Below are 27072 nucleotides of genomic sequence, written 5' to 3' on the forward strand. Positions count from 1 at the left end.
TACTGAGAATTCTGTAGTTTACCAGCCGAGGACCAAGGCCATACATTTGAGAAACTCAGGTTAATCACAGGCCCAGTTAACTGGGATAAATTTGATGCCTGGTTAAAGAACCAAGACAAAGCATTTATACACCACTGCCTGCCGAGTGAATGAAAGACGGAGACGCGAACCCGTCCTTCCCTCAGGGCCTCCCTGTGCGCATCCAGGGCAGGCACACCCTACAGGGAGCGTGGTCCCAAAGCACCCACAGGGCCTCAAACACAGGCTGCTCACAGGACTTTCCGGGCAAGCTGGCTGTGCCCCTTCAGCTGGTAGTGCTGATCACAGCTCACACCCTCGACCACAAGAGCCTGAACCGTCTGTCCTCTGACACCAGCACCCCTTGGAAAGGCTGGGAGGTGCAGGTGATTGTACTCGGTCCCTTTAACAGAGGCCTCCTCCGCCTGCTCGCTGGAGTAGCAGGGAATGGCATTCCTCTGAGCCCTGAGCTGGGTGTTCAGGAAACTCATTGCAGCAGGTGAGGGGGGCGGGCCCTTTGGCTCTCGCCGTGGACTAACCTGAAATGGCTCTTCTGTCTGTCTCAGGCCTACAAGTACCTGGAGGAGATGCGGAGGAGACTGCCCTCCGCCAACATGTCGTACTACGTGAGCCAGCGGACCGTGGACGCCGTGCACCAGGGCCTGGGCATCCCTCTGCTGCGCGTGGCGCCTGAGCGGACCCGCCACAACAGCATGGAGGACCACAGGGAGATGGGCGAGGAGGTGGCGGAGGAGGTGGAGAACGACCCCTGACGGCCACGGTCTGCTGTTGCGAAAGCTCTTCTGGAACTTTCATCACTGGTAGCAGCAAGAGGCTCCTTTGGAAAGAACTTTTGTATCTGCGGACAAGGCAGAGCTGTGGGAAGATGCGGCGCCCACCGCGGCCCGGGGGCACTGGCTGCCTGCCTGCCTGAGCGGGGACAGTGTGTGTAGTTTGGAGCCATCCCATCCACTCCTGGCCCCTGGGAGTTTTCGTTCAGCTCCTTTACTATCAAGGGAGTTGGTTCATTTTTCCCATGACATTTCCCGAGTCCAGACTGTAAAACCTAAGAAACTTCCAGAATTTCTTGAACCGAGGCTATTAGTATATTACTGCACCTCGTCTCAGCACCCAGGTGGGTTGTGACACCTGCTCCTGAGCAGAAGGCCCGACGTCTGCTGGAGTGAGGAGACACCAGGGTGGCCGGTGGGCACGTTCCCTCTGTGTGGTAGCCTCCCAGCAGCTCTCGTGGCCCTGCCCTTTCTGTCACCAGCTCCTACTGTGAGGGGATGGTTGACCTAAAGGCTCTCCCACCCCCAGCTCCAAAACTCTTCTCATAGTTTATTTATTTTCTCAGAGACCCATGTCCCTTCCTGCCCCCATTTTTCAGTCTCCCCTTCGGAGGGCTTCTCTGGGCCCCAAATTCCCTGCCCGAGTAGCGAGAAGACAAGCAAAGCTTGGATTTGAGCACCCGCAATCCTTTTTATTCTTCCTTTTCTGTTGTTTTTTAAAGTCACCTGCCTTTAAGTGAGAGGGATTGGAGACGTGACGCCCCATGGGGCTCCAGCAGCCGCCACTCTGTGTGTCCAGCTCTGCGCACCAGCACCTCCTCCCCCCTCTCTCCAGCAACCACCACTCTGCTGGTTCTGCCCCGCCCGTGTCCCTCCTCGGGGACCCCCACCCGACCTTCAGGGTGCTCGGTCTGTGGAGGGCCCTGTCTAGAGGCCCTCGTGGGGACTGTAGCAATGCACTCAGACTTTCCAGGCTATAAATAGTGGCAGGAGCAGGGGCAGTGGCCTTCCTGCATGCACACTCGTGCCAGACGGCCCACCTCACGAGCTGGCCGGACCACAAAACTGCATGTTGGGCTCCCTCCTCGGGCCTTGTGCTTGGCACCCCGAGCCTTCACCTCTCCCAGTGGGACTGGCGCCAGGAGGGTGCTGGGGGCTAAGGGAAAGAAAGGGGGAGGAGTTTGTCTTTGAGTTTCTCCAAAAGCAGCAGCGCCTTCACCGCCAGCAGCCTGCAGTCTTCGTCCGGATCCTTCTCAGCCACGTCTGCCAAAGATGAAAATCAACACAGAACACAGGCAGCGTCACTCGACGCTGGGCAGGCCCACCCTCTTCAGTTTCCTTTCATTTACGTCTCATGAACGGACCACATGGGCCTTGGCCACGTGGCACCAGAACCCTCGCACTGAGGTCCCTGCTGATAGAAGCACCTCAGATGCCAGCAGAGGGCTCCTTACTGTCCCTGTGCAGAGCCACATTCCCCTCCACCTGGGGCTGGGAACCCTGCCAGGTGATGGTGACCGGGAGGTGGCAGGACAGGACAGACATATGGTCCCCAGCAGTCACTTCAGGGTCGCCCCTCTCAGCCCTGGGATGGTGCCTGCTTCCCAAGACCTCAGAACCCATCCTGGGACACTGGATGCCACACACCTGGAGCACGAGGCCCTGAAGAGGACCTGTCCCAGCCCAGAGCCATCCTGACACACCTAACTAGACATGACCAGAGAAGCCCACGCTGAGGGGGACCCACACAACCAAAGACATGGGGACGAGCTGGACTAAGGGAGCCTGGGGAGCTCAAGGTTGTGGAGTAGCCTCACCCGGACCTGGGATCCGGCAGAAAGGAAGGAAAAAGGCCACCATGGGAACCACTGGGCCTTTGAGTGGCCACAGATAGTCCAGTCCCAGCTGTGAGCCCAAGGTGGAAGGGGTGTGCTCGCTCTGGGGGCCAGCTCAAGTACCAAAGGTGGGAGGCCACACTGGCCGCAACACATTTTATGAAAAGAACGTGGTCAGGGGCAAAATGTGGCAAAATGCTAATATTTGGTGAATCTGGCGAGGGTCCATGGTGCTCACCTTGTAACCCTTCCAAAGATTTGGAATTTTCCAGAATAAACAGACGCCATCTCTCATGACAGGGTGCCTTCTCTGAGGTGCCCCTGTAGGACTCCAGTGCCCTCTGATGGCCGTCCCCCCACCCCCACACTGGGGACACGACAAACGCTGGCCCTTGGACTGGGTCTTGCTCAGCTCCGGGGCCTCCGCACGGCTCCACAGGCCCTCATGGCTGCTGGGACTACACCTGCCTCCTGCCTGCCTGCCTCCCACCACGGCCCAGCGCTCACCCGCCAGCCAGGCCCGGGCTTCCAGCAGCTCGTCCGGCAGGTCCGCCAGGAGTCTCTCAGCCGGAACGCTGAGGAGGACGGAGGAGACGGCGGACAGCAAGCCCCGGCGCACGTAGCTGCCGAGCAAGGCGGGAGGCCTGAGCCCAAACGGGGCCCCAGTCCAGCACACACCCGCCCCAGACCAGGGAGACCCCACTTCTCCCCCCAGTACAACAGACCCCCGGCAACAAAAGCCCCTCGGCCCTGCTCAGCCCCCTTCCTTCCTGCTTAGGAACTGCAGGCAAGCTGCCTCTCAGCCAGCCCTGGGGCCACTGCCAGCTCCTGCTGTTCACTTTCCAGCAGGATTCAGAGCCACCCCCTGTGCTGCATCCATGTGGGACCCCTGCCCTCAGCCCCGCAGCCACTCACGCGTCTCCATGGAAGCGAAGGGCCCACACGAACTCCAGCAGGGCCTTGCCCATGGGCACAGCCACCTGAAATAGCAGAGGCTGGTGGGCAAGGATCCTGGCACCCAGCAGTCCCCACCTCAGATGCCATCTTCAGGTCCAAACACTCCTGTCCCCAGGACCGAGGTGAGGCTCACGGGGAGAAAGGACCGCAGGCACACACTGCACGCAAGGTGGGGCCATCAGCTGCTGTCTCCCAGCTCACCGTGGTATTCACAGCCAGGTACATCAGGGCCCCCAAGGTGTGGGCCAGTCTCCCCAGAACCAACTGGTCATCTCCCAAAAGGTCAAAGGTCACCAGAGGCCTACAACACAGAATCCAGTGAATGGTGCAGGTCAGGCACTCAGGGCTGGCTCCCCTACCTCCTGGGACCCAGCGACACCCTAGGTCCTGGACACTCCTCCCCCCGCCTGTCCCCACGTGGTGCCCAGAGCTCTAAGGAGAAGGCATTGGACAGATGCCCCAGTTGCTCTGCAGGGCTGTGGGCACCAGCCTGGACTTGGGTTGGGGGGCCAGCAGCTCTCACGGGAGCAGGGCTGCCGCCTCCAAGGCCACATGCAGCAAAGGCGCAGCCTCAGCCCTGCTCCACAGGGAAGGGCCCAGGCTCCAGGCCCCACCATCGCCACACTCCCCTCCCCTGCACTGGTGCTGCGGCAACGTCCATAGCCTGCTCGGGCTGAGATGGGACGAGGCGGCAAGTGAGAGCAGGCAGAGCCAGGCACGTTGGGGCCCTACCATGAACCCAACATCTGACAGGGACCATGACGCTTAGGGCCCTCACCACGTCATTTAATTTAAGCTACAAACAACTAAGCCAAAGTTGTGACCCCACTGTTGCCCTGAGCCCCACAGTCCCTACCCTGGAAGCCTTTTGTCTGTCGGGGTGTCCAGAGCCCTGTTCCCCAAAGCACAGGCCAGCCACCCACCTGTCAAAATGTTGAATGAGGGGGAAGAAGAAGTAGCCAGCAACTGAGTTGAATTCATTGGGGCCAGCGGCCGGTCCCCGCCCTGCAGAGCCCTGCCAAACAGGCGGTGGTCACGGGGCGCCACCAGGTGTGGAGCGCGGCCCTCCCCATGCAACCTCACACTGGACACTCAGGCTGCAGGCTTCTCGTGAGGGGCAGTCCCATGCATCATGGGAGGAGCGGTCTTCCGGGCCCCACCCACCGGATGCCGGCAGCACCCAACCCCCAGTGACAACCAAGGCCAAACGTCCCGGGGGCAAGAGCAGCGCAGCCCAGATGGACCCCAGCGACAGCACACCTCAGGTCATTGTTGCTGACGCAGAATTCTCGGGCTTTTCTCATGACCATGTCTGCACTCACAGCTTAAACTACTCCAGTCTGAGGGCCCCATCATTCATTAGGTTTGTACGGAAAGCTCTCTCTTCACAGAACACCAGCCTTGACACTGCCCCTCAGTGCACACCGCACCTAGAAGTAGCCGGCCACTCGGCCAGCCTGCCCAAAGCCCCCACCCACAAAGACCCGACCCTGGTCCTGGCTGACCTTCGAGAACCGCCGAGTCTTGCTTCTGATCCGCTCCTCCACGACCGCGCGCCAGGTGGGAGCCACAGCACTGCTGGGCTGGGAGGCAGGACCAGGGGAGCCACGCTGGGGCGCCCTCCCAAGGCGCCCAGGCCGAGACAGCTCCTGGGCGGCCAGAGTCAGGACCTGGAGGAGGGGAAAGAGCCAGGGCAGCCGCCATCACTCTGGGGAAGCGCCCCTGAAGCTCCCCCACACCCTGTCGGAGCTGGTGGCCCCGGCAGTCTGTGCAGGGGAGGTTCCGGGAACCACGTGGAAAGTCGCTTCCAAGTATCTCAGGATCACTTCACTGGGGGAGATGGGAGGGGAAGGCAGGCGTGCTCCCTAGTGACAAGCCAGTGCCTTTGCTCCCGCCCGGGGCCACTTCCCTTCCCAAAGCTTGTCCAATCTGGCCACCCCTGCCTCACAGGAAACGGAACGAAGTCCTGACCCAGGCTGCAGGTGGACGGGCCCCAAAAACACGATGAAAGAAGTCAGGGCCAGGAGGCCACACGTGTGACTTTTACAGGAAGCACCCAGGACAGGCAAATCCACAGCGACGGGGCAGACTGGTGCTTCCTGGGGCTGGGGGAGGGGAGGGAGTGCAACGGGGCTATCTTGTGGGGCTGACACAGAGTGTTCTGGAAGTAGATGGATGTGATGGTCACATGACATCGTGAATATGCCAAATGCCACTGAACTGTAAACATTAAAACAGTGAGTTTTTTGTGTTGTCCTAGCCTTTCTGTTTTGCTGTTAGAAAATACACATAACATTTACCATCTTAACCATGTTAAGTTTACAGGTCGGTGGCATTAACCACATGCACGTTGTTGTGCAACCATCGCCACCATTTATCCCCATAACTTTTGCATCTTACAAAACTGAAGCTCTGTCCCGATAAACAACACCCCCCATTGCCCTCCTCAGCCCCCGGCATCCACCCTTCTACTCTCTGTCTCTGTGCATTTGACGCCTCTGGCGACCTCACAGAAGTGGAATCGTACAGTATCTGTCTTTTTGTGTCTGGCTTATTTCACTGAGCCTCACGTCCTCCATGTTTCTCCATGCTGTAGCAGGTGTCAGAATTTTCTTCCCTTTTAGGGCCAGATAATATTCCATTGTATGAATATAACCCATTTAGCTTATCTTAAAATGGAAATTTTATGGTGTGTGTGAATTATATCTCAATAAAGCTGTTACTTAAAACAAAGAATGCAGCTGCCAAAGCCCCTACTAGATCCCATGCGCTGTCAGGAAAATGTCAGACAGACGCCAGTCCCAGCCTCTCGGGTCCAGCAACAAGGGACTCAGAGAGGCCTCTGGTCCTGTCCACACAGATTTCACCAAACGCCTGCTCCTCTCAGGGGCTTTGTGCCAGGCCTGGCCCCTCATGTTAGGGCAGCTTGGGCCTGACAAAGGGACAGAGGGCGCGGGCGCACTTACATCCAGAATGTCCATGCGCTGCCGGAGGCTGTAGTTGAGGGCGTAGAACTGTGAGGTCAGATACTTCGCTACCTAAGGCGGGCAAATGAGAGGCCACTGTGGGCCAGGACCCCGGAGGTAGGGCCCCAACATGGACACTACCGGGCATGGGGGGACACGACCTTGGGCTCTGTACAGCCGCCGAGACTCACCCGGGCCGGGTCTGTGACCGTGACGGCCACCAGGGCTCTCTGGCGCAGCCCCTCGAATCCCGCCACGCTCGTCTTCTCCTCCAGGTGCAGCAGCACCTTGGCCAACTCCACGCTCACCTACACAGGGGGATGAGATGCCGTCAGCCCCGGGCCTGCCCTCCACAACCCTCGGCCTGCCTTACCACAAAAGGGACACGTCTCAAAGAGCCCGGGCCTCGTGCCCTCCACCTCCCCATCCCAGCGGAGGCCTTGGCCACAGGCCTCCTCAGGGGACACGGAACCACTGAGGCACACACTCGAGTCAGATCGGGTTCCCTAATGGCACATGTCCCTTCCAAGATGTCACCCACCTCCCGTAAGCTGACAGTTAACCCTCCCCAGCCACTCACCTCCCGAGTGGCAGCCGGGCTCCTGAAGACCAGCCCTTCCAGGGCCCGCAGGGCCGCCTCCCAGCGCTCCCAGTTCTCAGACGTGGTCAGGGCTGCACAAACCCAGAGGGGCCTCTGTCAGTCCTCAGGCTCGGCCTTGAGCAAGGTGGAGCTGGCAGCCAGAGTCTCGGCACTGGGCAAAAGGTGACCCCTCCGGGACACGGACAGGGCTGTGCTCAGAGGGGCAACGCCGTGGGGAGAGGCCCACCTTCCACGCAGTCCCGGACGTACATGGGCGCCTTGCTGCTCTTCAGCTCTTGGTCCCCTGACATGTCGTAAGGGACAAACTCATCATCGCTGTGGAGGTAGCACAGACTCGTGAGGCACACCAGTTGCCCAGGAGCAGACAACAGGCAGGGAGGCGCCCTCCACCACCAGGCCCTGCTCCTACATCACCAAAATTCAGCCCCAAGTCTGAAGTTTCAGGAAGAACCAAGGGGCCAAGGCTGGAGTGGAGCTGAGAGCCCCGCCCACTTCTTTTAGCAGGAGGAAGCCCCGAGAGCTCGGCGTGGCTCTGCAAGGCTGACCTGCAACCTCGAGATGCTCGCCCTCAGGGCTCTGACCCCACCAGCTGCTCCCGCATCTCTGCGCTCCCACCCCCCTCCCTGCCCACCTGTCCAGCTCGGAGTCGGAGCCGTCCGGCCGTGGCTGGGGGATGTCGCTCTCTTCAGGCTCTTTGTCAGGGGTATCTGCAGCGACTGGAGGAACTGACGGGCTTTTGCAAAACAAAGAGGGAGCCCTTCAGGGATGCCCCAAAGGAGTTTCTGGTCCCAGAACCCACGCTTCTCAAGGAAACATTCTTTCTACCCTCACCCGAGTCTTCTCAGCTTCTGTCTCAGCAACGGAGTCCAGAGTGATGAGAGTTAACACCTGCACTGGAACTGCCCAACCCCTGCCCAGCCAATCAACCCAGAGCTCAGGGTGAGGACCACGGAGCAGAGACCCTCACCCTGTCTCCAAGGAGCCGTCAGCCGCAGGCCGGGAGGTGGCCAAAGCCAGCATCTCTCGGCTCAGTTCATCCTCTTCATACTGCAGTGCAGAGAAGCTGGAGTCGGCGGGGCTGGGAGCAGCTGGAGCAGCCGAGCCAGGGCTCATCTGAGGCCCTCCCATCACGGCCCGCAGCTGGTACCCCAGCCAGGCCTCGCCCGGCCTCTGACAGCCAACAGCCTTTCAGAGCCACTTCCCAAGTCTCTGCCTGGGCAGAAGGCGGCCCCGGGTATGCTGACGGCCAGAGGGGCCCACCCCTCCTGAGGGAGCTGAGAATCCCGGGGGCCAGAGCAGACATGGCAACGCCCCGGAGGATGTCCCCGAGGGCTCAGCAGATGGAGGGGAGGGGACGCCTGTCCACCATCCACCACAGCCTGGGGCTGCCGGAGAGTCCTGTCTGGAGAAAACACTCTCAAACCCGCCAGGGAACCCCACCTTGGGGGCACATGCTCAGGCAGGACCTGTCCAGTTATGCCCCCACTGCCCCCTGAGCCTCGACCCTCAGCAGGACCGCCAGGGCAATCTGATGCCAACATGCAGATGTTCTGTGGGCCTGGACCCAAGAAGGTGAGGTGACATCGGGGCTGAAGTGACAGCAGTGGGGAGACCACGGAGGGCACAGCCCTCACTCACCTGGAACCTCAGGGGAGGCCCCTCGGGGTGGATGCGGGTGCTGGCCACCTCGGCCACGACCATGCCCAGGCGGCGCACGGGGGGCAGGCTGCTGTCTAGGCGGCACTTCACTCCCGCCATCAGGCTGGCCAGCAACTCTGGAAGCAGCGAGGCACGCACACTGAGCGCTGGGAGGCATCCAGGGACAGCAGCAGAGTGCCCGCGCCGCCTGCTCACCGTCCCGGCTGTCGTGGAGCTCCGCGTCCCCCAGGTGCACCAGGCAGATGAGCACAGCCTTGCTGACATAGCGCTGCTGCGGCAGGGGCGTGTGGCGGACAGCGCTGCTGCTGCCCCACGTCTCCAGGAGCTCCTTCAGTGCCTGGCGGCAGCACGGCCCAGCCTGTCAGACAGCCCACCTGCCTCCCTGGCACGGCCTGGGGCCATGCAGGGCTCAGTGCCACTGTCCTCACTAGCACCTGTCACCCACTGCCAGCCCCAGGGAGGCGGTACCAGCATCCTCTGTTCCTGGCAGGAATGCTCTCTCTTCCTTTTCCAGAAAGTGCTCCCGGACACTGCAGGGACGGAGGACCAGACAGCGCTTACCTGTACAAGGAGCGGGCGCCGCTGGCTGTCCGTGGCCAGGTACCCCAGCAGGCTCTGCAGCATGGGCGTCTGCGACAAAAGCCGGGCAGCTGAGCACCGCTCCCACTCCACTCGCTTCTAGTCACTTCTCCCGGGACCCGGCGGCCCCCAGCCCACACCCTCACCGTGCATCGGTACTGCAGGAACAGAAGCTTCTGCGTCAGCACAAACTGGGCCTTCCTGCTGTTCATCACCAGGTTCCCCAACAGTCGAGAGAGGACTTCAGGCCTGCAAGGCAGTTGGGGGCGGGAGGGGCATGAACCCCAGATCCCAACAGATCTGGGCTGGACCCTGGGATCTGCGCTAACCACCAGGGAGCCCAGGCAAGTACTTCAGCTCTGAGTGGGTCCTGATTCTCGCTCCTCCCGATAAATGTGGAAACCACGGAGAGTCCAGCATCTCAACGCAAGAGGACGTCCCTTCCCTGCTCTGACTGAGTCAGGGTTAGATGCTTCATCCAGAGCGAGGTAGCCAGGCCTTTTCTGTGAAGGGCCAGAGAGCGAACGTTCTAGGGTTATGGGCCATCAGGTTCTACAGAGCTGCTGTACCAGAAGCAGCCACCGGCAGATATGTATATGAACGAGCATGGCTGTGTGCTGATAAAACTTTATTTATAGAAACACAGGGCAGGCCGGGTTTGGCTCTAAGGCCATAGTTTGCAGACCCCTGATCTAGACTAAGACCCCTGCTTCCGTCAGTGAGTGAGAGCCCGACAAACCCTGAAGCCAGCCTGCAGAGAGGGGAGGCTGCAATTCTCCCTCCCTCCTTTCCAAAATTCTATTTGTTCAGAGACATGAAGATTAAAAGACAGGAAAAAAAGAGTAAGAACACTGAAAAAGCAGAGAAGGAAAACCCACGCAAACCAACCTACAACCTAGGAGCAGGGAGCACGACACGGGGGGACAGAGGAGCCTGAAGCCTCAGTGGTGACCCTGAAGAGACCTGCAGCGCATGGCGGTGCGGGGAGGGCCCCCCCCCCCGCCGCACACAGCTTTCGCAGGTACACGAGGGCCAGGAGCCCAGCATACAAGCAAGTGAAACACATGATCCGACAGTTCACAGAGAGAAACACAGATGCCTTCACACACCGGCTGCACCCAGAGCCCAAGAAACGCAGACACACCAGGAGAAAGTGTTTCTGGCAGAGAAACAGGCATGAACATGCCCGCCGGGGAGATGGTCTGAAGGCACTGTCGACGACAGTTCAAAGACCCAGCACCCGTGTCTGGGAATGCAGCCTACAGATGGGCATGCGCACGCACACAAAGGCGTGTACAAAGGAGACTTGTCACAACCCTGTGGAGGGTGAAAGGGCCATGGAGACGGCCTCAGTGTCCGTGCATGGACCTGAGGCATGGGGGCCATGCTGATGGGGACAGTGGCTATTGTGAAAGCACAGGGAGGGCAGGCCCCAAGCAGGTGGGACACGGCTACGCCGTGGGCCTCAGCAGAGGGGACTGCAGCATTAGTCTTGATCCAGCCAGGTGAGGACGACACGTGGAGGTTCCAGGAGCAGGTTGGGGGGCCCCTGACAGATGTGCACTGGCATAGCTAACGGCCAGCCTCAAACAGTGACTCTAAGAAAGGCCCAGCCACCAGATGGAGGGACCACTGCCCATGGCCCGAGAGCAATGACTACATACAGACGGAGGAATGGCAGGTGAGATCATCCAGATCCCCCTCTGCCCTCCTGGGAGAGAAGCATCTACAGCGGGGGGCACCTGGCTTCTTACCCCGGGGCAGCCTCCACGAGCCCCGTCAGCACGGCCTCCATGGCCCGGTCGGGCACGCGCTCCACCAGGCGCCAGCAGACCCGCTGCCAGAGGCAGCTGCCCTGGGTGAGCGCCGTCAGCCGGGGCACCAGCACGCCCAGGATCTCCTCTGCGGGGAAGCACATGGAGGCCCTGAGCCTGGGGCTGTGGGGCATCCAGTGTCTGCAGCCCACAGGCCCACCAGTCGCACAGCCAAGCGCCTGCCCAGGGGTCCAGGACAGCCGACACCAGCCCACCCAGGGCCAGGCCTCACAGAGATTCTCTCACCCTCCCCAACCGTGCCCCGCCCCCTCCCGGGACGGCCCACAGGAGGGGCAGGGAGAGGACCAGGACGTGCTGCAGCTCCTCCCCAGACAGGACACACTCACTCTGCCTCCCGTGGACACAGGCTTTCCCGAGGACCTGAGACACGAAGGAGACAGAGCAGTCCAGGCCACCTGGGACAGGAGGGAAAACGCGATTTTAAAAGAGGGCAGCAGTCAGGCCATCACAGAACGCCTGACTCAGTGAAGACGGACCTTGTTCCTGCGCAGGCGGACTCCGAGTTGTAAAAATGCCAATTCAGTCAATCGAATTCCAACCAACATCTCAATAGGACTGTTTCTAACTTGAAGAGCCAATAATAATAACCATTTAAAAAGCTTTACACGTATTCACTCGCTTAACCACAACGATCTCTGAAGCAGAGATGAGCATGGTAGCACCGGGAAGAAGAAGGCACGAGGGGGCCTGGCCGAGGTGGTCAGCTGCGAGGGGCAGGTGGGAGCTTGGAGCTGCCCACAGGGAGGAGTCGAGGACATTGGCACAAGGAGAAGATGGGGCACCAGAAGAGCCAGGATGATGGAACCAATGAGAAGATGGACAGCACCCACGCGCAGAGGGAAACGCAGTGTGTGTGTGAGATCCTGCAGAGACGGAACGCCACCGCCCAGGCTGAAGCAGCTGTGCTCTAGACACACCCAGAACATCCTACGGCACCTCCCAGCATGGAGCAGCGGGGCTGGGCAGCCCGGCCCACTTTGTACCCCAGGGCGGGATGGATGCAGGCACATGCCTCACCTCGCCACGGCTCCCTCACCCACCACAGTGACGGGCGCTCACGGGGACTCCACAAGGCAACATGCGTGAAGGGCCTCAGGCAGCACAAGACAGCAGACAGCAGAGGGTGGTGTGGACACGAGGGGGACCGCACCCACCCAGAGCAGCACAGACCTCCCGCCTGTCCCCTCACCCTCCGTGAAAAGCCCAACTACAGGCAGAAGAGCAGGCGGGGCAGGCGGGGGGGACTCGATGCCGCACCCTGGCAGCCCGCCCGCCAGGCTCCCGGGCAGCCCTCTGCCATGAGGCGTCCTGCGAGCTCCACTCCTCCCGGCAGGAACCCTGGTGAAACCACAGCTTCCGCCACCAGTCCCAGGTCCCCCAGGAGACCCAAAGAGAAGGGCAGGTGGCGGGCTCTCTGTATCAGAGGGGCACGCGCTCGCCTTAAACCAGAGGCGGACAGGAGCACAGCCCGCCACCGGTGTGACTTGGCGCAGCTAACAGGCCCACGGCCACCACTGTTAAGTGCATTTCTCTCAACAAACATGGAACAATCATGACCCTGAGTAGGAGGACCCACTGTGCAAGGAGCAGACAAGCACCCCCGGGCGCACACAGCCCAGTCTGAGCCTCAGCTCCTTACAGGAGGCTGGTTCCGCGGAAAGAAGGGCGGGGCGGAGACAAGGAGCGTGGGCCTTCCACCGGGGGACCGGGAAGGCGTCCCTGAAAAGTGACACTTGCATGAACATGTGACAGAAGCTGAGTGAGCCGGAGAGCAGGACGGCGGCACGGGCTTGCCTGGAGCTGGGGGAGGCGGGAGCTGCCAGAGGGTTCTGAGCAGAGAGCACAGGCGTGGCTTCTCTGTCAACAGCATCCCCAGCTGCTCTGCTGGAAAAGACCAGAGGGGCACCTGGGCGGTCAGTGCAAGGATCCGGGCCGGATGAGGGGCTTGGGCTGGGGTCAGCCTCCTTCAGGCTATACACCAAGCTGGGGCATCTCTCAGACACAAAGCGGGGCCGCGGAGAGGGCAGGGCCACATCGCAGGGGAGGCAAAGCTCCTCTACCTGACGCCCAGGCGCAGGGGGCTCCCTCTGCCCCGACTTCCTGAAACTTACAGGTGGGGCAGCCACGTTGCTGATGCCCCAAAGACTTTGTGATTAAGGAGAGGGTGAGCAAGAAGCCGCCCCCACTGTGCCCCCAAGTGCAGGAAGCCCCTCAGAGCCGGCCCACGGCAGCCGCTCCAGAAGCCAGAGAAGGAGCTCCTCCACGTTGCTCTCCTGACACCAGGCGCCCAAGATGACCAGTGCCAGACAGCTGAGGCAGACCCCAGCCCACGGGGAGAAGCCAAATCCCACCAACGGCCCAGTAAGACCCTTTCTTGCACTGAGCGAGGGGTCAGGTGGGGAGCAGCCCCATCTGGACAGCTTCACCGCATGCCGACCAAGAGCAGAAGGCATCAAGGGCAGCTCACCTCCAAGGGCCACAGCCGAGAAGTGAGTGAAACTTCAGGGTGGGGGTCACTACTGCCCCCAACAGGAGACAACGTCTGACCCGCCGACTGCAGGGCCCAGACTCCAAAGTCCCCACCAGGAGAGGTCAGAGAGGGAGGAGGGGATGGTGGCCCCAGGAGATGGTTCAGGATGGACGCCGCAGAGGGGCCCTACCTCGGAGAGAGTCCACAACAGCCTGCAGCACCCGCACGATCTCCTCGCCGAGCAGAGGGAAGTAGTTCTGGGGCAAGAACACGGCCAGGCTCTCCCGCTGCAGACGGTTGCCCAGCCGATCAGGCAGGCCCACCACCCTGATGAGGAGCATCTCCTGGAGCAGGGGCGAGGCCGACTCCGTGTGCTGCCAACACTGACCCTCCAGCACGGCCGCCATCCTGCCTGCACTCAGGAACCTGGCCAGCAGCTGCGCCATCTTCATCAGACGGAAGCTCGGGCTGAACCAAGAGCATGTGTGACGGGCACAGCCCCAAATCCCCTCCTCCTCGGCGCCCCCAGCCAAAAGAAGTAACGACAGTCATCATTAAACAGGTAATCCCAACAACTTATTCGGCACTTGTGTCCTGCACACACATGGAAAGAAAGAGTATTTAAATCCCACTGCTAAAGAGCCACAATTACTAGTGGGACATGAGCGCCTGCTGGGCCCAGGGCGGCTTCCCCACCTTGGGATCACACCAGACACCACCACCCTCCTCTCCTGCCCCACACCGATTTTCACGCGGTGCTTGCTCTTTATCACAGCAACCACTGAAAACCCAGCTTCACCACGACACGCCATCCCCACACGGACTGTCGTGTGCTCCGATGCTGAATCTGGAGCAAGAAGTCCCTGTGACTGTGCTGCAGTACCTGGGGGTCCGCACTGCAGAGCTGGGAGCCAGAGGGAAGGAAAGGGCCCCAGGAGGATGGTGACGTCCACTGCGGACCGGTGTCAACGACGTCTGGAGCTAAACCACTGCCTCACCGGCCAGATCCGAATGCTCCTTCCCTCCCCTTCCCCTCCAAGGCAGGACAGAGAGCAAAGGCCCTCCAATTGGAGAGATGAACACAAACTGCTTTTAATTCTCAGGCACTCTGCCGTGGGCAGATTCTACTCTCTCGCCTTTCAGGATGCTAAATTCTCACAGAATTTGGAAAACTTGTTGGTTCGCAATCCTCAGGGCACACTTATGCTTGGGACGTTACAAGCGACCCCATAATCAGACCCAGCCCCACTCACCCGGCAGTGCCCTCGATGGACTCCATCAGCACCAGGAAGGCCTGGTCGGCCGGGCCCTCTAGGAAGAAGCTGGCCCATAGCTCCTCCAACTGGCCATCGGGGAGCAGCTCCAGCCAGTCCGGGCTCAGCTTGCTGACAAGACATCTGAGAAAGGCGGAAAAGTGGACCCTGGCAAACTCCTCCTGCTCCCCAGGGAGGGCTGGGTTCTCTGTCTGGCCAAGATACCGCTTCAGGGACCCCAGGGTGGAGAAGATTCGGCCGCCATCCTCAGATGAAAGGGTGTGCACGGCTTCCCGGACGCTGAGCCGGACCGCAGAGAGCGCTGGGTCCATCCTGGAGCTCACAGGAAAGGCACATGAGAAGTCAGAGGAGCTGTCTGCAGCCACACGGACTCAGTCTCGGATAAGGAAGTATTTTCCACGTAGTCTCAGAAACCCCACTCTCTAGCCCCCAGTATTTGGCTTCCTAGGGATCCCATTCCTCCTCACCCCCGCTGTCACCCAGCAGTATCCTCCCCCTCCAGCATCTGTCATTGTTTTCACCAAGAGCCCATTTCACGGCCTGAGGCCCTCCGTGGTATCCTCTACAGTAGGGCAGCCGTGCCCCAGGCGCACGTGCCAGTGTCTGGAGACATCTTTGGTTGTCACAACTGGGGGTGCTACTGGTGGCTAGGTGGGTGGTAGAGGCCAGGGGTGCTGGTCAACTCCCATATGCGCAAGACAGCCCCCACAGCAGAGGACTATCCAAACCCAAATGTCAACAGCGCCAGGTCGGGAGACCCCGGTCTGGAAGGACCCGTCAGCACCCCCAACTCCCTGCAGCATCCATGCGGTCCACCTTGCCAAGCTGCCTTCCTTCCCAGGAACCAAGCCCATTTGGAGGTGGTATTTACTAGGGGTGGGGCGCCCCTGCAGAACAGTACCATTAAGTAGGGACCTGTGTGTCACCAGACCACTCAGCCACTAGATACGGCTGCCTCAGGGCCCAAGACGAGTCCCCACGAGCCTGGGGCCTCCGCGCCCAGCCTGTCAACGTGCGCTCCGCGCGCGGCGTGCAGCCTGTCCCCGTCCCGCCCCAGCGTGCGCCCGGAGCCCACCTCGTGGTGAGGCGGGAAGAGGCTTTCGGGGCGGGCGGGAGCCGACAGGGCCCTCGGGGCCGACAGGGGTCTCGGCGGCGGGCAGAGGTCTCGGGAAGGCGCGCGCCTACTCGGTCCCCGGAGTCGCCGCGGCGCGCTCTGGCCCCGCCGATTCGCCACGGCCGCCGAGGCCAGCTCCGTGCTCTGTTCGCGGCCCAGCGCGCAGCCGCGTAGCACAAGCTCCCTGGGCCCGGGAAGAGATCCCGCTGAATTTTTTAGAGCCTGTGGGGCCGGTCCCGGCCCGCCGATGTGACAAATCTGCCGTGAAGCCCGGGAACCGGAAGAGGCTCGGGGCGGGGCCGCATCTGCGCCTGCGCCTGCGCATGGGGGCGGAGCCCGGAGGGAGCGTGGTTACCCGGGGGCGGGGGCGCGTCCCCCAACGTGGCCGGGAGCCGGTACCTGCGCGCGGGCCCTCGCCCGCGTTCCGTCTGCCTCCGCGTCCATCTTCCTCGGAGGGATCGCTTCAGCTCTCCCTCGGCTCCCGAGATCCATCGTTTCCCGAGCGCCCCGAGTGCGCACCCCTGCCATACCTGCTGAGCGCCGAGCGCGTGTCCCGCCTTGCTCCTCATCCCCGGGCGGGGCGCGGCTCTCCCCAAGCCAAGACCTTTGCAGGGAAACGCACCACCCACAAGGAAGCAGTAACAACTCTGGTGATGTCGGGCATTGATGAATGCGGCGGTGTCAGTGAAACAGCGTCCTGGAATAGGAGCTGCACCGTTCAACACGGTGACCACCCGCCACAGGTGGCTCCGTAAATCAGCTGAAATCAAATGAAAGGAACGATTCGCTCCTTGGTCGCGCTCGCCTCTTTTCAAGAGCTCGATAGCTTCCTGCGGCTCGTGGCTGCCATAATGCACAGCGCAGATATGGAACCTTCCTGCTTGGCAGAACGTCCTGTTGGCAGCGTTGGGGAGTGATCTGGGAAGACCTCACAAGGAGGTTCCTTTCAACCTGGGCGGTCATTGTGGGGAAACATTTATTCATTCAACATACATTAAATAACTGCCTGCTGCGTGCTGCAAGCGCTCTTCCAGGGCAGAGAATGAAGCAGATAAAGCCTCTGCTCACACATCAGGGAGGCAAATAAAGTATATGCACAATATGTCAGACGGCAAATGGAAATATTAGGCAGAGTGAAAAATGAGTGACCGATGGCAGTCTCGTTTTAAAAGTCCACCCTGGGTGCAGTTAGGAGGATGGACGGTAGGGGGCAACCGCGGATGCAGGGAGCCCCCGGGACGCTGGTGTAAGGACAGGTGTGGGCCAGGTGGTGAGAAGGGCTGACCTGGGAGGTTTCTGTGGAGTAGGGCTGAGAGATTGCACGGGGGTGTGACAGGGAGCGCGGAGTCCGAGATGATGCCTTCCTGGGACTCTGGGAATTCCTCCCAGTGGGCTTCTGGATTGGAGCCCTCACTCTCCAGTTCCTACAGCTGCTGCCTTTCTCCCTTAGTCCCATATTTTCCCGAAGCTTGTCATCAAGTAACTTCTCAAGAAATGGTGCATGGAAAATAAATTTCTTAGGCCTTTGCATATCTGAAAAATGCCTTTATTCTTTGCTCCAGTTTGATTCCCATTTGAGCTAAGATGCACAATTTTAATGAAGATCATTCTCGCTCAAAAATGTTAAGATTTTCTCCTCTGTCTTTGGCAGCCAGCATTGCTGCTGAGGTGGCCACCAGTTCTCTGGGGAAGGCTCAGTCCTACCCATGTGACCAGGTTTTTTCTCTCTGGACACTTTTTTCCTGTGTTCTTCCTTTTTCTTTTCTTTTCTTTGTTTCTTTCTTTCTTTGTTTGTTTCTTTCTTTCTTTTAGAGGAAGATTGGCCCTGAGCTAACATGTGTTGCCAATCTTCCTCTTTTTTTCTTGTTTTCTCCCCAAAGCCCCAGTACATAGTTCTATATCCTAGTTGTAAGTCTTTCTAGTTCTTCCTTGTGGGGTGCCACCACAGCATGGCTGATGAGCGGTGTGTAGGTCTGCATGCAGGATCCAAACTGGCAAAGCTGGGCTGCCCAAGCAGAGTGCACAAACTTAACCACTTGGCCACGGGGGCAGCCTCTATCTCTCTGGACGATTTTAGGATCTTTTCCTCGTTGGTGTTGTTCTGGCACTTGATGAGATGAGCCTTGGGGTCAGCCATCAGTTCCTTGACTGGGTGATCTCTGGCACATGGTCCTGAAAATGGTGGAGGCCCTTGTCTGTGACGCCTTCCTGGAATATCTTCCTGATAATTTCTTCCACCCTGTTTTCTTTAGTCTCACTTGCTACCGTTTCTTTTCGTGGGATTGATTTCAACTGTTATGTTTTCTCTCTTTTCCAAGTCTTGTCTTTTTGCCCTACTTTCTGGGCAATTACTTCAACTTCGCCTTTCAGCTTTTCTGTTTTGTTTTTTTATTTGGAAAATCATAGTGTTCGTTTTCCAAGAGCTACTTCTCCCGCTCTGATTAATCCTGTTTTCGTGGTCTCCATTTCTTGCCTTCTTGTCTTTCTGAGGGCGTAAATTAGACGCTTTGCAGCTTTTCCTTGGCCCCCTGCATGGTCTTCGGGGTTCCATCTCTGTTTCGGCAGAATTCTACCCGTCCTGTCAGAAGCCTCTGAGTGTCTAGTGATCCCTGGCTGAGCTCGCGTATTAAGCGTGAGACAGTAACTGACGGGGGCTCTCTACGCGCACAGGGGGCTTTCTGGAAGCTGGTGGAACCTTCAGAGTCCCACAATTCAATATGTAGGCATTTATTTCAATACCTTATTATTAGTGTTATGCTTAAAATGAGTGAATTTTATTTGTATAACTTTCACTAAAATTCTTTAAAAAAAAAAAAAGGAAAAGAACTGATGGTGAAAGAGATTTAGGGGCCGGCCCAGTGGCACAGCAGTTAAGTGCACACATTCTGCTTCAGCGGCCCAGGGTTCACTGGTTTGGATCCCGGGTGCGGACATGGCACCACTTGGCAAGCCATGCTATGGCCGGCGTCCCACATGTAAAGTAGACAAAGATGGGCATGGATGTGAGCTCAGGGCCAGTCTTCCTCAGTAAAAATGAGGAGGATTGGCAGCAGATGTTAGCTCAGGGCTAATCTTCCTCAAAAAAAAAAAAAAAGAGAGAGAGAGATTTAAAGGAAAATGAGCTATCTCCGTGCCTGGGGACTGTGCCCCCAGAGTCTTTCTCTGGGGCAAAACTATCCAAGCAAAATATGATGTGAGCCCCATATTTAATTTTTTTAATTTAATTTTCTAGTGGTCATACTGAAAAAGTAAAAAGGAACAGGTGAAGTTAACTTTAATAATTTATTTAACTCAATCTATCCAAAATGTTACCATTTTAGCATGTAGTCATATATAAAATATGACGATTAATGAGATCTTTTCCATTTCTTTTTTGTACTAAGTCTTGAATCCAGTGTGTAGTTTACACCTACAGTGGACCTCCGTTCAGACGGGCCACATGTCAAGGGCACAACAGCTGCAGCTCCAGAGACTAGCTGAGCAGGTGCTGCAGCCGGGCTGGTGCACGGGAGCAGTCGCCCACCTGCGGGAGGTCAGGGAGGAGCCGAGGGTCCAGCAGCTCTGGATCCAGACTTACCATGATTCCCTTCACGCCAGCCTGTGCCTCGCCCTAGCCTCCCAACATCGCTCTCAAACTGCCCTGTAGTGGGCGAATGGTGGCCCCCAAAAGGATAGGTCCAAGTCCTGAGCCCGTACCTAGGAACGGGAGCTCGTTGGAAGAAGGGTCTTTGCGGATGTAATTAAGTTACATCTCAAGGTCGTCCTGGATTATCCGGGTGGGCCCTAAATCCCATGACTGGTATCCTTGCAAGGGACAGAGAGGACCAACACAGGGAGAAGGCCGTGTGAGGACGGAGGCAGAGATGAGGGTGATGCTGCCACGAGGAACACCGGAAGCTGGACGAGGCAGGAAGGCTCCTCCCTGGAGCCTTCAGATGGAGCGCTGTTTTAAGCCCATGGTCACTGGTTACAGCAGCCCCAGGACACTGACACACTCCCTGCCCCTCGGGTCTCTCTCTGCTCTGCCAGCTCAGTTACCAGGTGCCCTGACCTCTCATTCTCCAAAGACGTGTTGGACTCTTCACCTGCTGCTGTCTCCAGCCCGTTCTCCCAGGCCCTGTGGCTCCTTCAGCATTTGTTCCTTCAAGCATCAAAGTGGCACCTGAGGAGAGACCGGAGCCTGCCTCTGTGCACAGCCACCATATTTAACTGCGAGTTTTGGCCTTGATCGTGGTTTTATCCTGCTCCCCTCACTAAGTCACAGCTGTTCATATAGCTGGACTAGGACGAGGTCCCCGCCTCTCCCTATAGGGAGACCCTGAGCGTCAGGGAGTATGTCAACAACCTGTTGTAAACAATGACCACAAATGGGGGAGCTTAAAACAACAGAAGTTCGTGCTCTCGCAGTTCTGGAGGCCAAAAGTCAGAGATCAAGGTGTCACCAGGCCACATTCCATCTGAAGGCTCCAGGGAAGGAGCCTTCCTGCCTCATCCAGCTTCTGGTGTTCCTTGTGGCACCATCACCTCCATCTCTGCCTCTCTCTTCACATGGCCTTCTCCCTGTGTGTGCCTTCTCCTCTTCTGTCTCGCTTTTTTTTTTTTTTTTTTGAGGAAGATTAGTCCTGAGCTAACATCTTCTGCCAATCCTCCTCTTTTTGCTGAGGAAGACGGGCCCTAAGCTAACATCCAGGCCCATCTTCCTCTACTTTATATGTGGGATGCCTGCCACAGCATGGTGTGCCACGCGGTGTCATGTCTGCACCCGGGATCCGAACCAGTGAACTCTGGGCCGCTGAAGTGGAAGGTGCGCACTTAACTGCTGCGCCACTGGGCTGGCCCCTCTTCTGTCTCTTAGAAGGACACCAGTCATTGGATTTAGGGCCCACCCAGATAATCCAGGATGATCGCATCTCCGTATCCCTAATTACATCTGCACAGACCCTTTATCCAACAAAGGTCCCATTCTCCAGGTACCAGAGTGAGGACTTGGACCCACCTTTTGGGGGGGCCACCATTCAGCCCACTACACAACCTGTACCCAAAAATAGATTAACTTGACTCCCACTTCCATTTCCTGTGCCTTATCCAAGGGAGAGAGACGGGCCTCACAGGCTCCGTTGCACATGGCCGGGACGCTGGGCCCCGCTGCAGACTGGGCTCCAGGGGCTCCCTGGCGCCAGCTGCTTCCCTGCCCTGCTTCGGCTTCTTTCTGGTGGGAATATGAGTCTGTGTGCTCCTGCTAAAGCAATCACCTCCATCCGCCTCTGAGCCAGCTGGACCAGGGCCTGCACCCAGTAGAATTATCTTCCAAAGAAACTGCATCTGTTTTAAACTTGTGTCCTTGGAAAGCTCCAACTCTCCAGACCCTGTTGGCTTGCAGGCAAATGCCTTCATTAAGGTGGCAGAAAGTACCTGACTCCCAGCCAGAGTCAAGAAGGAAAACGGCTCCCCTGGAAGCCGGGAGGAGTGAGGGGCGAGGCAGGAGCACTGAGCAGACGGTCTTCTCCTGTGGTCAGGGGACTCCTGCTGCTGGCCGTCTCAGAATGGGCCGCCTGGGGAGGGAGATGCTGTCTTTCTTCTTTATTTTGGTGCCCGTATATCTGCATGGGGCTCTGTTGCAGGAAGCCGGCCCTGCAAGACACAGAAAACCGTTTTTTGAGAAGCTCCGTCGACTGGAGGAGCAGGTCAGTGCACCCACCACTTGGAGCAATTGATTGTTTCAAATTGACAACAGACAAAGGACAGATGTTACGGAAATGGAGTAGTAAGCGTCGGCTACAAACCTGGAGTTTGTAGTTCCTTCTATTAGCTGGTGTTGTTGTCACCTATAATTGGAGACCAGCCAAAAAGGCTTGCTGGGCTCTGCTCTGAAGACAAGCCAACTGACATGTGAGGATCCGGAGGGAGTCAGAGGGGGGAATGGGGACTGGGAAGAGCCCACGGGGGCAGCTACTGGGGTGCCGGGGTTGTGGGGAGGGTGAGGCGGTGGTGCTGGGCTTGGGGGCCTGAGGTCTCAGGTCCATTGTGGAGCAGAGATTCCTGTGTGGGTCTGTAGCCGGTTCTGAGTGACCCACATGTGTCAGGCCAGCACCAAGCACTCCCCACTTTGACCCCCACAAACCACTCACGAAGCCCATCCTGCCACATGTCCACTCACAGGTAGGACCTTGAGGGTCACAGGGGTGAAGAGCATGGGGCGATAGGGAGGGATGGGAGCTGGGCTGTGGGCCGGGATCCCTCACCTCACATGCTGCAGCTGAGTGGCCTTCCGTTACTCACCTGCCTCTCCGGCTCGGCTGTAATGGGGCTGCTCACAGGAGTCCATGTTGTCACGAGGATCAAATCAGCGCGCATCTCTGCCGGGTACGCGGTGGGTACCGCAGCAGTGTGAGCGGGGAAGGCTGGCACTTGGCCCCTCCCCAGCCTGCGGCCCCCTTGACAGCTGTGGGTCCTCTCTGCAGTTTCGGAGGTTCCAAGAGGTGACCTTAACACACCTGCAGCGTATCGCCAGCAACTACAACCTGTCGTACAACATCGATGCCCGGTTCCAGAGCCTGGCCCAGGAGAGCCAGGCCGTGGCTCTGGCTGTCAACCAGTCACAGGCCACCGTGCAGGGCGACCTGGGCCACCTCAAGACCTGGATGCGGAAGACGCAGCGCAGAAGCCGGAAGGTGGACTCCAGGCTGCTGGCCTTGGGCGCAGCCCTGAGCGAGGGTAGCAAGCAGCGCAGCCGGGAGAGGAAGGAGCAGGAGGCACAGAGGGCTGCCCTCTCGAGCCTGGCCCTGGACGTGCAAGCCCTGCGGGACATGCTGGCTCGCCTGACGCCCCTCGTCCAGAGCCAGGGCGCCAGGCTGGCCGCTCTCGAGGGGCAGCTGCAGGTGACTGATCTTGGCACCACTGCTCCAGGGCCGACCCCAGCCCGGCTGCCGGCTCAGCCTGGGCCACCAAGCCCAAGCTCCCCAAAGCCACAGTGGGGTAGGCAGGCGCTCCGAGCTTCACCTGAGCCCAGGGATCCACCTCAGGACTTCTCTGGCCATCTCCCAGGGATGCGAGAGCCGCCAGGCCCAGGCAGCCGGCGGGCATGGCCCCCTGAGAGACCGGGAGAGAGTAAGTACCATGGGCCTGCCCTTCCTCACCCATCTCCACTCTTCCCTCTCGTGCCTCCTTGGGCCTCCAGTCCCCTCTAAAAAGCCTTCTCCCCAGGGCTGTGTGGAGGGGAGGCTGGCTTCACGTCCCGTATACCCTGCCTCAGAAGATGGGGACCATCCAGGTCACCAGCAGGTCAGGCCACCCAACGGCCTGGGCAGTAGAAGCAAATGCGCGCACATGTGGGCAGTAAATGCCCGCTCAGACTTGAGAATTACCCTCATTAGGGCCGGCAAGGTCCAACCGACATCCTCAACCACAGCCAGCATGAGCTCTCCTTGCAGGGCCCCGGCCTCAGCCAGCACCGCCGCGGGGCTCGTGCCCACCAGTGGGGGCCCCCAGGCCTTTGCAAAGCAGCCTCTGCCTTGCTATTTCTGATCTCCCAGGTCGGGTTTCTCGACCGCAACACTGCTGACACTAGGGCGGGGTGATCATTATTGTAGGGGCTGCCCCAGGCACTGGAGGGTGTTTAGCGGCATCCCCAGCCTCCATCCACTAAATGCCAGTTCATCTTTAGCTTTTATTTTTCACTAAGTTGCTCCCTCTGTCTGGCTTAGCAGCCCTGGGGCCCTGTTAATGTGAAGCAGGATTTAACTCCATCCAGGTGGATCTAGTGGGCTCACTGGTAAGATGGGACCGACTGACTGATGCTGAGGGAACCACCAGGGCTCCCAGGAAAGGGAGGGGCTGTAGTTTTGGGCCCCCAAAGTTCTGACAACCAAAACTGTCTGCAGACATTGCTAGATGTCCCTGGGGGATACGGTCCCCTCCAGTTGAGGACCACTGCCCTAGATGATGACAGGGTCCCCCGAGGTGGAGAGGGGAATTGGGGTCTGGCCACAGAACGCCCTCCATCCTTGAACCCAATCAGCTCGTTGGCTAGAAATGCAGATTCCCAGGCGCTGCCCCACCTGCTCATCAGAACCTCAGGCCGGGCGCAGCAGCCACAAGCCCACCCTGGCCCCGCAGACCCTGCTGTTGGGCAGACCTGGCAGGAAGTCTGGTCAGCAGGACGATGGCCCCAAAGATGTCCACATCCTGCTTTCAGCACCCTATGGGCATGTCCCCTCACACAGCAAGGGGACTTTGCAGATGTGATTAGGGATTTTGAGATGGGTGACGATGCTGGATTATCCTGTGGACCCACTGTCATCAGAGGGGTCCTTCTAAGAGGGAGGCAGGAGGGTCGGGCTCAGAGAGGGAGATGCGATGATGGGAGCAGAGGTTTGAGGGATGCATGGGGAAGCCAGAGGAAGGGCTATGAGCCACGGAGTGCGGGCACTTCTAGAAGCAAGAGAAGACTTCTCCCTGGAGCCTCCAGAAGGAACCAGCCCTGCGGACACGTGATTTTAGTCCAGGGAGACCCATCTGGGCTTCTGACCTCCAGAACCATGAGATACTAAATGTGTGTTGTTTTGAGCCATTAAGTTCGTGGGAATTTGTTACAACAGCCACAGGAAACAGACACAGAGGCTCCCCTGGCGGTGAGCTCACTCCCTAGTGAGGCGCCGGTGGCCCTGGCTCTCGGTCTTCCCGCCTGTGAGATGGGGCTGATCGTGTGGCAAGGAGGAATGAGACGCTAGGAGGTGAGCCGTCACACTTAGTGCTCGATGGAGGTGAGCTGGGGAGTCTTAGAGCCACCCTCCTGGAGCAAAGGGCAGTGCCTGGATGTTTCTGGATGCTTCCGGATGGCCTGGTGGTGCAGGGGCTGACTCTCCCCCTCTGTTTCTAGTTTGCAACGTGGGCCCTGTGCTCATCTTCCCAAACGCCTCCACAGAGAACGTGGTCCTCCTCAGCCCCGGCTTCCTCTCAGGCCTGCGGGCCCTGTCTGTCTGCAGCTGGGTCCGCACAGCCTCCAGCCACCTGGGCACCCTCCTCTCGTACGCCACCGAAGAAAATGACAACAAGCTGGTGCTGCATGGCCGGGACTCCCTGGTCCCCGGCTCCATTCACTTCGTGATCGGAGACCCGGCCTTCAGGGAGCTGCCCCTGCAGCCACTGCTGGATGGCCAGTGGCACCATGTATGTGTCATCTGGACGTCCATTCTGGGCAAGTACTGGCTCCACGTGGACCGCAGGCTAGTGGCCACTGGCTCCCGCTTCAGAGAGGGCTACGAGATCCCTCCGGGAGGGTCCCTCGTGCTGGGCCAGGAGCAAGACAGCGTCGGGGGCGGGTTTGACAGCTCTGAGGCCTTTGTGGGGAGCATGGCAGGCCTGGCCATATGGGACCGGGTGCTGGTCCCTGGGGAAGTCTCAGACCTTGCCACTGGGAAGGAGCACCCGACGGGCACCATCCTGACGCTGGCCAATGCCACGTTGCTAGGCGGATTTGTGCAGAGGGCAAACTGCACCTGCCTAGAGCTCTGTCCATGAGGTCTGGCCACACGGGTGCTGTGATCACGCTCTGGGCTGATGAGAAGGGCAAGTCTGCCATACTCAGCCACCTCTGACCCCTGCATACACCATAGAGGACCCCCCCACACAGACTGGGAGCAAAGGGCAGGCTGCTGCCTCTTACCCTGGTGGGGCACATCTGCCCTCTAACATAGGATGTGGGAATTCCTTGAGGGGGAGGAGACAAGGAAACGTGGTGGGGAGAGAGAGGGCTGGCAGGCAGAGCTGGAGTCGGGGGCCCCAGGACTGCATTCTTTCCTCTCTGCGGTGTTCTTATGGTCCCCACTCTTTGTAGTATGACATCATTTCAAGTTGGCCCGACCCGGCCCTGGACTCCACAGGGCCTCTCTTCTGGGGTGTGGGTCTGCTTCGGTTTCAGGCTACTTCCTGGAGAACTCCCTTTTCCTTGAAACTGATGGGTGGCGTTTGCACGGCCATCGCCCTCTCTCAAGGTGGCTTATGCAAGTTTCCCTCTGGGTGATCCTTGCTCCAACATCTCTCATGAAAAGGGCCAGAGAATCCATTTCCTGGCCCCCAAAACTACAGCCCCCCCTTTGCCAGTAGCCCTGGGGGTTCCTCAAGGTCCTGTGGGGGCTGGTGAAGCTACCAGAGCTGCCAGGAAGGGGGTACCTGCAAAGGGAGCAAGCTCTTCCGAGGTTAACGATGGGCAGGCAGTGCTTCGATGGCAGGGCCCTAGGGTGCGATTTACATCCTGTAAAGTCACCCATTGTGAGGGAACAGTTCAAAGACTTTTCGTAAATTTACCAAGTTGTGCAACCGTCACCACAATCCAGTTTTAGAACATTTCCGTTGCCCCGCCCCAAAAAAATCATGGCTGTTGTCGGTTACTCCTGTCCCCACCCCAGCCCCCAGCCCCTGGAAACCACTGATCTGCTCTCTGTCTCTGTGAATTTGCCTGTTCTGGACATTTCACATAAATATGGAATCATACACTCTGGTCTCTGGCGTCTGGCTTCTTTCACGCAGCATCATGGTTTCCGGGTTCGTTCCCCTTGCAGCCCGTGCCAGTGTTTCCCTCCTCTGTGGGGCTGGACGGCATTCTGTGGGAATGGACCACGTTTTGTTTATCTGTTCATCACTGGTGGAGATTTGGGCTGTTTCCAGTTTTTGCCCATGGTGAATAGAGCTGCTATGAGCATTCTCATGAGTCCTTGTGTCTGCATATGTTTTTATTTCTCTTGAGTGCATACCTAGGAGTAGAATTGCCGAGTCATGTGGTAAATTCATGTCTAAACCTTCAAAGAAACCACCAAACTGGTTTCCAAAGGGGCTGCATCATGCTACATTCGCACCAGCGACATTCCTGCCAACACTTAATATCATCTGTCTTTTCAACAAGTTTTCTTTTTTTTTTTTTCAGAATTCTGAATTGTGGCACACATTAAAAAAACAAGCATTACCAATTAGAACAG

General features: G+C 58.6%; 3 protein-coding genes across 7 annotated transcripts in view; 2 read left to right on the top strand and 1 right to left on the bottom strand.

Annotated features, from left to right (window-relative positions):
• The window catches only part of IFT140 (intraflagellar transport 140), an 88940-nt gene extending 87830 nt beyond the window's left edge, over nucleotides 1-1110 (top strand). For all 3 annotated transcript variants that reach the window (XM_070567052.1, XM_070567054.1, XM_070567053.1), the window contains exon 30: nucleotides 585-1110. In XM_070567052.1, the coding sequence (XP_070423153.1) occupies nucleotides 585-791 (207 nt within the window). In that variant the 3' untranslated portion in view covers nucleotides 792-1110. The remainder of the gene's footprint in view (nucleotides 1-584) is intronic.
• Nucleotides 1111-1480: 370 nt separating this feature from the next.
• TELO2 (telomere maintenance 2) lies at nucleotides 1481-16692 on the bottom strand. 3 transcript variants are annotated; one of them, XR_011524596.1, is made up of 21 exons: nucleotides 16061-16692; nucleotides 14965-15297; nucleotides 13902-14179; nucleotides 11568-11636; nucleotides 11161-11308; nucleotides 9553-9655; nucleotides 9389-9457; nucleotides 9023-9164; nucleotides 8807-8943; nucleotides 8136-8215; nucleotides 7800-7901; nucleotides 7395-7483; nucleotides 7148-7239; nucleotides 6759-6875; nucleotides 6568-6639; nucleotides 5107-5271; nucleotides 4525-4606; nucleotides 3803-3902; nucleotides 3560-3624; nucleotides 3152-3267; nucleotides 1481-2072 (listed from the first exon to the last, which is right to left on the bottom strand). XR_011524596.1 is itself a non-coding variant. In XM_008532466.2 (21 exons), the coding sequence occupies exons 2-21, from the start codon at nucleotides 15294-15296 to the stop codon at nucleotides 1966-1968; spliced, it is 2475 nt and encodes an 824-aa protein (XP_008530688.1). In that variant the 5' UTR covers nucleotide 15297; nucleotides 16061-16692; the 3' UTR covers nucleotides 1481-1965. The 3 variants fall into 3 exon arrangements, 2 of the variants coding, with proteins under 2 accessions (XP_008530688.1, XP_070423156.1); XM_008532466.2 differs by having other exon boundaries at nucleotides 4525-4616; XM_070567055.1 differs by having other exon boundaries at nucleotides 4525-4616; nucleotides 15887-16389.
• A 4656-nt stretch (nucleotides 16693-21348) lies between these two features.
• Nucleotides 21349-26590, top strand: PTX4 (pentraxin 4). The gene is made up of 3 exons (XM_008532462.2): nucleotides 21349-21783; nucleotides 22561-23206; nucleotides 24978-26590. The coding sequence occupies exons 1-3, from the start codon at nucleotides 21484-21486 to the stop codon at nucleotides 25616-25618; spliced, it is 1587 nt and encodes a 528-aa protein (XP_008530684.2). The 5' UTR covers nucleotides 21349-21483; the 3' UTR covers nucleotides 25619-26590.
• Nucleotides 26591-27072: the final 482 nt, after the last annotated feature.

This window comes from Equus przewalskii, chromosome 12 (genome assembly GCF_037783145.1).
Source record: "Equus przewalskii isolate Varuska chromosome 12, EquPr2, whole genome shotgun sequence".
NCBI classification, from domain to species: domain Eukaryota; kingdom Metazoa; phylum Chordata; class Mammalia; order Perissodactyla; family Equidae; genus Equus; species Equus przewalskii.